Source organism: Trypanosoma melophagium (genome assembly GCF_022059095.1).
Source record: "Trypanosoma melophagium isolate St. Kilda chromosome Unknown ctg7segment0, whole genome shotgun sequence".
Taxonomy (NCBI): domain Eukaryota; phylum Euglenozoa; class Kinetoplastea; order Trypanosomatida; family Trypanosomatidae; genus Trypanosoma; species Trypanosoma melophagium.
The window spans coordinates 80,473-91,835 of record NW_027125190.1 but is presented as its reverse complement, the minus strand read 5'-3'; the positions used below and the strand labels follow the sequence as shown (position 1 = coordinate 91,835).

The window sequence follows — 11,363 nt, the reverse complement described above, 5'->3', positions numbered from 1 at the left end:
TATATAGTCCTCATCTTAACTGTGTGTTTGAAGGAGGAACGATTTCTTATTGTTGATTTCATCCATAGATCAAAAAAAAGAACAGCGCAGCAGGTAATAACAGCAATAGTGACAAGTAGCAGGGTTTCTTTTTTTTTGTTTATTTATTTATTTATTTATTTATTTATTTATATGTTTGTGTTTTTGTTTTTTGTTTGCTTGTTTTTTTGTTTTTTGTTTTAACATTTTTGATCGCATATAATCATGATTGCCTTCGGTCCATGACACATGAAGGGTGTGTGGGATTTCTCCTTTCTGTATCTTTATTAACTTTATTTGTTTACATCATTCTGTTTCCCCTTATTGTAAATAGAGTGTACCGTTGTTGTTAGATTTCCATGTATTTATTTATTTTTTTTTCTATTGTAGGCGAGAAGGGATTTACTACGAACACACATACAAATAAGAAGGAAAACGATAAACAAACAGACAAACAAACACAGTTTATATTCAAACGAAATGTCAGCTGTAGTTATTAAGACCAGTACAGGCTTTTGTAATCAGACAGAAGTGACGCAACGGGCCTCTGGTGGACTTCCTGGTATAATTGGGAGTTACACACACTGCCCTGCTGTGGACAATGTGCAGTTCTGTTTACTTTTCCCACGACGATATGCCTGGGGAAACTCCCGTCTTATTGGATACTGTTTGCCCTCACAGTGTACATTAATAGATATTGCCCAACACGTGTTGGAAGATACATTGCTAAACAGTACCTTTAATTATAGCGATTAGTTAATCTCCTCACCTATTACAGTGAATAATGCATTAGCGCAGTGTATTAACTGTGCGTCTCGTAAGCCTTCAGTACTTAAGGTGCATTCAAAGAATATTGTTTCATGAACGATATTGGGTGTTATTATACTGCTCGTCTTATTAGCGACATTATATGATTACTATCGAAGAGTTACATGTCGTATTATAACATTTGAAATAGTAACAATGGGAAGTGATGGGGATGTTGTGCGAGTGTTGCAATCCCCTAATCTGACGACAGTAGTAATCAGAAATGAAAATACGCAAACATTCATATCTTCTTATGGATATAAGAGATATAATAATTATCGGCATGACCAACAAGAAAAAGAAGAAAAAGAACGACAACGACAACAACGACAACAACAACAACAACAACAACAACAACAACAACAAGAGCTAGTAGAACAAGTACGAATAAGAGAACTTTCTCTTCCCCCTAGTTTACTTCCAAGTATGTCTCAACCTCTTCTTAATACGAGAGAAGGGGATACTATGACCGAAAATAATATTGACAAGAATAATAATAATAATACTATTATTATTATTATTATTATTATTATTATTATTATTATTATTATCCATCAATTAGATGTATCCCCTTTAGAATCAGTAGGAAGAGAGTCAGTAATGACAAAAATAAATTCTAAATCATATCGTGAATCTCTTTTCGGACGTAAGGAGGCACGAGTAAATGTTTCTACAGTAAGAACTACAAGAATTCTTCCAGATTTTTGTATTGATGCTCTGTGGTCTAATAGACGTATGCAGCAATTACTAGTAGAAATACCAGATGTGCCTGATTTTCATTCTATTATAAATCAAGTAGTACTTTCTCTTTCATTAATAAATAGTTTTCGAAAATGGCGTTATTATCCTAAATCTGAAGCAAATATTAATGTATTTAATAGTTGGTTTGTTCTCGCATAGATGTGGATTATGTTGTTTAGCATATTTTGGTATTCACAACCAATTCCCACCATAGAAAACGTCGGTTCACGTCGATCTAACTTTTTTCACGCTTTTCTTGAAAAAGAGGCTTTTGTTGGGTTTGCTGTTAGTACCTTTCTTGTTATTCTTGGTTTCCTCGCAATACATCGCCTTCACACTTCTGAAGAAGCCTTTTTGTCTTCTCCTACCGCACGAGTATAGGTGAATCAACGCGGATGTGGTAAAATGATAAGAAATGGTATTATGTGGTAATATTAAGTATATTGTGGCACGCTTTGTACGTATTGTTCCTATAACATTTGGTATTTTAGCACTTTTACCTCATTCTGTACCAAATGTTGGATCAGGACCATTTTGGACACTTTTTATAATTGCACCTGCTTTACATGTGAATTGTGTAAAGTATTGGTGGACTAATTTTCTTCTTATCAATGATATACTTCCTATTGATTGGAATGAACGTTGTTTTCCATGGTTTTATTATCTAGCATTGGAGTTTCAACTTTCAGCATTAGCACCTCTTATTTATATTCTTGGTAAACAGCTGCATCATCGCCTATTTTCAGCATTATTATTATTTGCAACGACAACCAGTTCGGTATTACGATATGTAGAACTAACACGTCAGAAAAATGTTTCTTTCACTCTTAGCTCTGTTTCAAATTATTCCCTCCCTGTTGGGACAGTGTACCAATATCCATATCTCATGTTTATTCCTTTTTGTGCTGGAAGTATGCTTTACTACTTATATAAAGGCGTTCAAAGACGTGCAGAAATGTTACGTATGTTTGGATCCGATATTCTAATTGTCGTACGTCGCATTCAAGATAGTGCTATTGTGGAAGATCGAGTAAGTTATTGGTTATTAGAACAATTACGCAAACGACGTATGCGTATTCTCTGTTTATGGAGTGGACTTTGTATAACACTTACATGTATATTAAGTGCATGGGTGGTACACCGTGATGAACAGACTGGGGATCCTGTACATCCCGCTGTTAAAGTGTATGAATCTCTCATTCTCTTTCCCTGGTGTATTGGTCTTTGTTTATTGGCTCTACCGCTTTTATTTGGATATGGTGGTATGTTTCGCCGTATCTTAATTCACCGTTTGTGGTGTGGGCCATCAAGACTTGTTTTAGTGGCGTATTTGTTAGCTCCGCTGGTGATTGGATTTGGAAATGCCAGTTCATATGAGGTAATGACGATGAGTTTTCTTCTCTTGATGGTACAACGGTTTGGATATACGGTAGCCACGCTGTTAGTTGCCTTTGTGTTTCGTATGTTAATTGAACGTCCGTGTCTGCATGTTAGTTCTAGAGGGGAGTACTAATATGGAGAGAAAGAAAGACGTTTTTTTTTTTTGTTTTCTTATATATATATATATATATATATATATATATATAGAGAGAGAGAGAGGGAGTTTTTTTTTTATTGTATTCTCTTGTTTGGTGTTTGTGCGTTTCATGTCATTTTTTCTTATTTATGCTTCTTTATTCGTGTGTTTGTTTTCTGTTAATAAATTGGATCACGGCAGCTTTAAATAGAGAGAATGTCAAATAATCTGATGCCTATCAATATGCATCAACTCAATGCAGAAGAATTACTTGCACTTGTCGTTGTTGTATGAATATTATTATTATTATTATTATTATTAGTTACGGTAATAGTGTGTGTTCTATGGGAACGAAAAAAAAAAGTATCCTTTTATGCCGTTTTTTATCTTTCATTTGCACTATCACCTATTCTTTGCCCTTTATATATATATATATATATATATATATATATATATATATATATATAGTTATATAATTAAAGAAAAGAATTAATGCGAGATGCCTTAACATCATTTCTCGAAGTCAGTGCGTCCCGTGGGGCGTGGGAAGCTGCCCTTGCCGCATGGAACACCGTCGTTAAATCCACACATCCAACAGAACGTGTCATTATAACAAGTGCCCATACATTACTTCTCACTCGCCTGTTAGCACAGGCCGGTCAATGGCAAGAGGCCACACGTATTGTGAATATTATTACTCTTAATAATAATAATAATAATAATAATAATAATAATAATAATAATAATAATACCACTACTATTAATAGTGATAATAATACTATTACTATTAATACTAATATTGATAGTAATAGTGATGATGAGAGTATGATGAGTGGGAAGGAAAAAAAGATGGATTGGCGATATCTCTCTGCAAGACGAGTGGCAATGATGGCGGCTGCAGATGCCGGTTGTTGGCTGCAGGCCTGTCAACACATGCAAATAGCACAGAAGTGTTATTTAGTGGGAAATAACAACAAAGAAAAAACAAATATGCAGTTGGAATTGAATCTTCTCATAAACGCATTTGAGTCTGGTGTGATGACACATATACCGGATTCACAGCGGGAGTTGTGGTTGGCAGCTGTTGATCGTATACGGCATAATGATGATAAGAAAGATAATCATAATACTAATAATAATAATGATAATAATAATAATAATAATAATAATAATAATAATAAAGTGTCGATGGATCAACAACAAAAGCAACAACAAATAATAAAAAGTGGAATACTTCCCATCACAAATAATGAAGAATTAATACATATACAGTATAAACCAAAAGAACGTCATTCATGGCTGCGGGCTTTACAGATACTCACAACCATGCCAAATCCAAATGCCGTTTCCATTAATATTGCTATTGATATTCTCAGTCGTCAAGGTAAACGAAGAGAAGTCCTTAAAGTACTCACAGAATTTATGCCATCACGTAATATTTATCCAACCATAACTACAGTAAAAGCAATTGCAGAGGCTGCAAACACTATGCGTTCATTAGATCTCTGTAATGTTATACTAAACACACCAACACTGCGTGATCAACTTGCTCCATACGCCGCCGTACCATTAGTACTCACATTGCAGCGATTGGGGGAGTGGAAACGATGTCTTGAGTGGTGGAATACCCTACCCAGCCCTAGAAACAATAAATACAATAATAATAATAATAATAATAATAATAATAATTTGGAGGGACTTCGATGCCATTTAAAGTTAAGTAGTTATGTGGCCGTTTGTGTGGCAAAGAATAAGAGTAGTAATAGTAATTGCACCTGTTGGGCTGAAGCACTTGCTGTCATGCGGGATGCCGTGCCGTATGATCCACCACTTGCTGTTCTTTACGCATTACGTGCATTACGAGTAGCGGGAAATTGGGAAATTGCCGTTTCTTTGTTTGATCGTAATAGAGATAAGTGGGAAAACGCACCTGTTGCTTTGCAGGTGTTGGAAGTTATGACGAAACAAAATGCGGAGAGTTGGATTCCACGCGATGTATTATATTCCCTTCGTACATCAACTGGGAGGGAGGAAAAAAAGTAAAGAATATCATTTAAAGTATATAATTAGACCTGTATATATATATATATACATTGAAATGCATCGTATGGTTTCTTGACTCTATCTTTTTCTCTATTTCTCTTTTTCAGTTCCCATCATTTTATGTATTTATTTATTTATTTATTTATTTATTTTCCTATTAGAAACACTGTGTTGTGTGGATGTATCTTTTATTTTTCTTTTTTCCCCATTTTACTACTATTTTCTCTCTCTCTCTCTCTTAGTGTTAGCTGCATTGCTGGAAAAGAAGGAAAAAAAAAGGAAAACTTCTTAAGAAGAGGGGAACTGTGGTCCAATCAACATTGTTTATTATCTTTATTTATTTTTAATGATTGCTGATAAACATAAGAAGCGGGTCTCGTTTGCCTATACACTCGTCACAGCCGCATGGACCACCACTAATACAACTAACAACCATCATCACAAGAGCAATAAACGCGAAAAAAAAGCTTCTTCACATATTATTAATAATAATAAACATCCTCATAAGACCGATGTATTATTACTACATGATCACACTTGCGGTGTTCATCCCATTGTGGATTCCCTACAAGTGGAACTTGAACTACCGTTAATCCCACAATACCGCATTGTACATTATATATGGATGCAATCTCATTATATAGCCCAACACACCGGTGTTATACTTCCTCCACGTCCAACATCTATTTTACCTTCTGCCTTTTCTAATCTAAATAATAATATCTCTGTTAATACAACATATCCGTCCCATACTTCTACGGTGAAGGATGTGGTGGGAATTTCCATTTCCTCACGGCGACGATTTGCCGCGATTGTGCGGTGTGCGTTAACATTACATCCATTCTCACGTCGTTTGGATTCTATAACGCGGCCTGTGCTTTTCTTTCTACAACACACATCCACACAGGAACTCAGTCGACGACAGAATAATATTATTGGTCTTTTGCCAAAACTAATGGAGATTATTATTATTCTCTGTCATTGTTTGGAATATGGGGCACAGATGTATGATGAGGCAATGGCACGTCATCGACGAGACAGCACTAATACTAATACTACTACTACTACTACTACTACTACTACTACTAATAATAACAATAATGATAATAATAATAATAATAATAATAATAATAATAATAATAATAATAATAATAATAATAACAGTAATAGTAATGATTCTTTATTATTATTATCCTCTACTATTCATTTCATGGATAAACAACATGTGAAAACGTCTGGTTTAACAGAGCGATGGGCATGGTGGTTTAGTCGTATGAAAAGACGTGCAAACCCGCGTCCACATCGACTCTTTACTAAAGTAAAAGAACTCTTATTACAGCCTGGACCCATGTGTGATGTAAAGGCTGTTTATCTGCAGTATATAGCACATCGATTTTTTCCACAGTTTCCCTTTATCCGTTCAAATATGCATCTTTCAGTTATTGGTGATAATAATAATAATAATAATAATAATAATAATAAAGAAGATAATAATGTTAATGTTATCTCTATTGCTATTGTTAATAATAATGGTGTAACCAGAAATAATAAGGTTAAAGAAAGAGTCTTATTAAAACATAAGAAGAAAGTGAAAAGTGAATCCCGGGAATTGAGGAAAGAACCCGTAGATCCTATTGAAGATGAAAGAGAAGAAGATTGGCGTTTGTGGCGAAATGGATAAAAATAATCCAAAAAAATAAAAATAAAACATTATTTTTTACTATTTATAATAAAATGTTTTTTTCAGTGTATTTTTGTTTTTCTTTTTTTTTTTTGTTTATTTATTTGTACAAGTTCTTTCTGAAGTTGTGATTATTCTTGCATCAGTGTAACACTTATTTATTTATATTTACTGTTTTTCATGGTTTTACTTTTATTTCTTCGACTTCACAAAAAAAAACCGCAAGATGCGTTGATTCATGGACAACACTTTAAATTTTTAAAAAAAATTAAGATTAACTATTCTCCACTGATAATCAATCTTAATTTTTCTTTCCTTTTCTTTTCCTTATTGAAAGGAGAAAAAAGTCTAATCCTTTCTACTCTGCAATATGAGTGGTGATAGCAGCGACAGTTATGCATCTTCATATCCCTCAACGGAATTGGGTGGTGCGGGGGAAAAGGTATCGTGGAACTTGCCTTCTTCATCATATGTGTATTCCTCTTTAAGTGCTGATCAACGAGAAAATGAAAATAATAACAATAATAGCAATGATCATAATAATAAGAGGCATTCGGAACATCAATCGCATCGTAGTAGTAATGTATTTACTGCAATTGGTTATGAATTAGTAGAGAAGTTAGTTGAAATTCGTGATGTGCTAAGAAGAGACCAACTCCCGTGGTTGGATGATTTCTTTGATCGCAAACAGTTTGTTCTTCCCAAGAGCAAGGAGGAAGCAATTGAACGACTCAATTTAAACTTACCGTATTATGGTGCTAATTACATAGTAGTGTTTTACACAATAACATTACCATTTCTTATGGTATATGATCCTTTGTTTTTTCTCCTTGTTTCTCTCTCCGCGATTCTACTACATACAATTCACCTACGAGAAAGAAGACGCTCCTATTTTGGTGCTAATATAACCATTGCTGGTATTTCTATACAATATAAAAGATTAGTGGATTTTCATATCATCATCCTCTTAACACTATTCTTTTTCCGGGACGGTCTACGTACAGTGGGTATCGTATTGCTTATTAATAGTTTAATTATTCTCCCACATGCAGTGTGGCGGAAACCCACATATTTTGATGATGAAGAATTGGAGAAACTGCGACCCAAGATGATGCAATATATTATATCTTTAGTACTTTTGATTTTGGTGTATCTTGAGTGCAAAGGAGCTCCTGTGGGAATAGATAAGAGGAGTCATCAGAAATAGAGAGGAGGAAATATTAACAATGAGAAGAAAAAAAACAGAAAAAAGAGAAAAAAAGTGTGAAATAAGCCAAAGAAGTTTAGACCTAGAAATTGGTCACATTGCAAATAGAAATGTAACCGCTTGTTTCACTAATGTGAATAGAGATAAATAAATGGATAGTGAAGATGAAAAGAAAGAAAAAATCGAAATATATATATATTACCTGCAAAAGGGACTAATCGTGTCATGAGTCATTGACGGACTAGTAAATCCTCACATTCTCTTTCTCGTCCTCTTTTTTTATATTACAGGTGTTTATTATTATCAGTCGTACGTGTATCTTCTTTTTCTCTTTTTTTAATGATCTGCTGCGCAATACTGTATTGTATCTGCTCTCTTTCTTTCTTTTTCGTCATTTGGTGTTTTGGGTGTTGTGTGCCCTTATGCGTATTATATTCCTTCCACTTTCCCGCCTACGTGGTGTTGAGTCATGGGTATATTTTATTATATCGAATAATGGAGAAGAAGTTAAGGTGAAGGCGCATGGAATCTTGATATTAACAAAAGAGAAGAAGCTAAAAAAAATAAAAAAAGAATAACAGTGTGTTTCTTTTTATTTATTATTTCTCCTTAATCACTAATAGTATTTTAATAACTCTTAATTTTTTTTCCTTTTTCTTTCTTTCTTTTTACCAATATATATATATATTTATTTATTTATTTATTTTACTTATATTTATATATAAAGTGTAGTCTTATTTTTTTTTTTAAATAGAATAAAATAAATAATAAATAATAAAACATAAAAAAGAAAAAAAAGGCGGCTGAGTTTATTATTATTATTATTATTATTATTATTAATGTCTAAAGGTAAATCCCGCAAAGAGGCCGTGAGGGTCCGGATGGAGGACGGTCTAAATACGGAGCAGCGACTGCAGGAGTGGGGTGCGGCCGCAGAACTTCTCTACGCCCCGTACAGTCCCGTACATCAACCGCCTTCAAACAAAGAACCCCACGCGTTTCTTGTGGCCCGCCGTATTGCTACGGTAATGGCACGATTGAATGAACTTTGTCAACGAGAGGCGGAGGTGTTAATGACACCACGAGAAGCATTACTGGATTTGGCTGATATTATTCGTTTCGGTCTCGTCTCTTTTCATAGGGAAGTGGTATTGGGGCAGTTGGATTCTACAGAGATTGCGGCTGTACTCGCTGAGTATATTGCACAAAGGAAAGCCCCTCAGGCGGGTGTAATTGAAGGCCTTCATGTGATTGCGTGGGTTAGTGTTAAACTTCGTGTGGAAATGTTTTTACAACAACTGCGAATGCGTCTTAAAGCAGAAATAGATAGTTGTCCTACAGATATGCGTAGTGAGGAACAGGTGGCGGCGTTAAATACTACTATTATACTTTTAAATGATTTTGAAGCATCTTATGATAATTTACTCGTTACTTTTCCATGTGTGCAACTTATGGACTCTGCTCCAGAGGCAGCTGAACAGTTAATGCCTGTTTTATCAATGCAGTACTATCAACTTGCACAGTGGGTAGAACTAGTTGAGAACAGCACATTACAATCTCCAAATATGACTAATAATGGAAAAAGTAGTACTAAGGTTCAATCAATTGATCGTGAGTCATCTACAGTGACAATTCGTCGAAAAGATTTAACATCCCCGTGGGGATTAATTTTTAATGAATGTGGAAGATTAGTGGGCGTAGATATTGCACTTCGTAGCGCTTCTGCTGAAGGAGAGGAATTACACCGTTTACTGCGGTGCACCACTGAAGGAGCTTCAGTGGTTGCAATTAACTCAACCGAAGTACCAGATATATTACCTGATGGTGCTCAAGAAGTTTTAGAAATTATAAGATATAACACAAGTGAGTATAAACGTATCACTATGAAGTTAAAATCCGATACATTTAAACAACTACATGTTAGACAACTGGCATTCTTTTTACCCAATCAAGGAGGAGAAGGATCCTCTGGGCAACGTGCGATGATTGTCTTACATCGTCCTGATCGCTATATGCCTTGGGGTTTTGACTTTTCTGAAGATCTTGTAGTTCAGCATATTCCTACCCACAATCTCTCCACAGGTGCCAAAATTTTCTTTTCCGAGTATAAAGGCACAGTTGTACTATTGGCGGTAAATGGCGTAGAAGTAACAACGCCGAATCAAGCCGCTGCGTTATGTGCCCATCCAGAGACGGTTGTATTAAATCTTGTGGTACTCACACCTGCAATGATGGGACTGCGTCGTAAATCCACATCTGTCGGGCAGCAGGAGACGACATCTGCTTTTATTTCTCCTGGTATAGAAACAACACATACACATACAAATACAAATACAGCAACAATGACAATGACAACTCCATTGGTGGGTGAGAAAACGCTTACTCCCTCTGGAACGCCAACGAATAAAAAGAAAAGTCGAAAGTCTAATCGAAAGAAAGCGGAAGTGCATGCGGAGGATGTGGACGCGGCGGTGGATGTGGCAGAGGCGAATGAGGCGGAGGAATTAACGGCAGAACCGCCGCAAACAGCAGAGGAGGAGGATGTGAAGGAAACATATCCAGCTGTCGCCGATGAGGATACCGCAGAGGAACCGGAACAAAAACAAATAGTTCAAGAGCAACAAGAAAAGTTAAAACTACTACAAGAACAAGAACAGCAGCAGCAAGAAGAAGAAGAAGCAAGGGAACGGGAACGGCAATTGTTGCGGTTGCAGGAAGAAGAACGGAGGCAGAGAGAAGAACAACTTAGACAGGAACAGGAAAAGGAAAATGAACGGCAATTGTTGGAAGAGCAAGAGAAAAAGAAAAAGGAACAACAAAAACGAGAAGTAGAGGATGAGAAGGATCACCCTGTGGCGGAGGTTTCTGATAGCACTAGTCTCCCAGAACCTCTTGTGATGCCAAATGATACTACGATTGAGTTGTTAACACCAAGTGAGATGATCATTCGCCGTGAATCTACGGATAAAAAGTGGGGACTCACACTTGAAAGTATTGGCGGGGGTTTAGACCGTGCAGTGCGTATGACAGGCCTCCCCTCGTTGGCATCAAAACATGATCTTCGCCGTAGACATCCGTTTTATAAAACATTTCAAAAACCCCCAGTGAAGACGGAGTGGCGTATTCAGAGTGTGAATGGTACACCCGCTTCAAAGGCGCCGGAGCTTCTGGATATTATGCGACGATCCCTTATAATGCGCATTAAGTTCTTTAAAGGACGATAGGCGATTGTTGAATAGAGAATTTTTTTAATTTATACAGTTGGTTTGTGCTGCGTTTTATTTATTTTTTTTTTTTTTTGCTTCCTTTTGTTTTTTCCTTTTTTTTTGGAAAGGAAAAGAAAGAAAAAG

The 11,363-nt window shown here is 35.8% G+C and overlaps 7 protein-coding genes across 7 annotated transcripts; all 7 read left to right on the top strand.

The window, feature by feature from the left end:
* Positions 1–498: 498 nt before the first annotated feature.
* Positions 499–774, top strand: LSM04_002281 (uncharacterized protein; the record flags this gene model as incomplete). Its single annotated transcript, XM_067334200.1, has 1 exon — positions 499–774. The coding sequence occupies one exon, from the start codon at positions 499–501 to the stop codon at positions 772–774; it is 276 nt and encodes a 91-aa protein (XP_067186562.1).
* Positions 775–1,725: 951 nt separating this feature from the next.
* On the top strand, positions 1,726–1,947 carry LSM04_009076 (uncharacterized protein; the record flags this gene model as incomplete). The annotated part of the gene is made up of 1 exon (XM_067334189.1): positions 1,726–1,947. The coding sequence occupies one exon, from the start codon at positions 1,726–1,728 to the stop codon at positions 1,945–1,947; it is 222 nt and encodes a 73-aa protein (XP_067186690.1).
* Positions 1,948–1,981: 34 nt separating this feature from the next.
* LSM04_001950 (uncharacterized protein) lies at positions 1,982–3,079 on the top strand (the record flags this gene model as incomplete). The annotated part of the gene is made up of 1 exon (XM_067334178.1): positions 1,982–3,079. The coding sequence occupies one exon, from the start codon at positions 1,982–1,984 to the stop codon at positions 3,077–3,079; it is 1,098 nt and encodes a 365-aa protein (XP_067186557.1).
* Positions 3,080–3,574: 495 nt separating this feature from the next.
* Positions 3,575–5,125, top strand: LSM04_002988 (uncharacterized protein; the record flags this gene model as incomplete). Its single annotated transcript, XM_067334167.1, has 1 exon — positions 3,575–5,125. One exon carries the CDS (start codon positions 3,575–3,577, stop codon positions 5,123–5,125), a length of 1,551 nt encoding a protein of 516 aa, XP_067186578.1.
* Positions 5,126–5,471: 346 nt separating this feature from the next.
* Positions 5,472–6,806, top strand: LSM04_008494 (uncharacterized protein; the record flags this gene model as incomplete). Its single annotated transcript, XM_067334156.1, has 1 exon — positions 5,472–6,806. The coding sequence occupies one exon, from the start codon at positions 5,472–5,474 to the stop codon at positions 6,804–6,806; it is 1,335 nt and encodes a 444-aa protein (XP_067186676.1).
* Positions 6,807–7,176: 370 nt separating this feature from the next.
* LSM04_005025 (Prenylated rab acceptor PRA1) lies at positions 7,177–8,013 on the top strand (the record flags this gene model as incomplete). Its single annotated transcript, XM_067334144.1, has 1 exon — positions 7,177–8,013. The coding sequence occupies one exon, from the start codon at positions 7,177–7,179 to the stop codon at positions 8,011–8,013; it is 837 nt and encodes a 278-aa protein (XP_067186612.1).
* Positions 8,014–8,852: 839 nt separating this feature from the next.
* LSM04_004140 (uncharacterized protein) lies at positions 8,853–11,237 on the top strand (the record flags this gene model as incomplete). Its single annotated transcript, XM_067334132.1, has 1 exon — positions 8,853–11,237. One exon carries the CDS (start codon positions 8,853–8,855, stop codon positions 11,235–11,237), a length of 2,385 nt encoding a protein of 794 aa, XP_067186598.1.
* Positions 11,238–11,363: the final 126 nt, after the last annotated feature.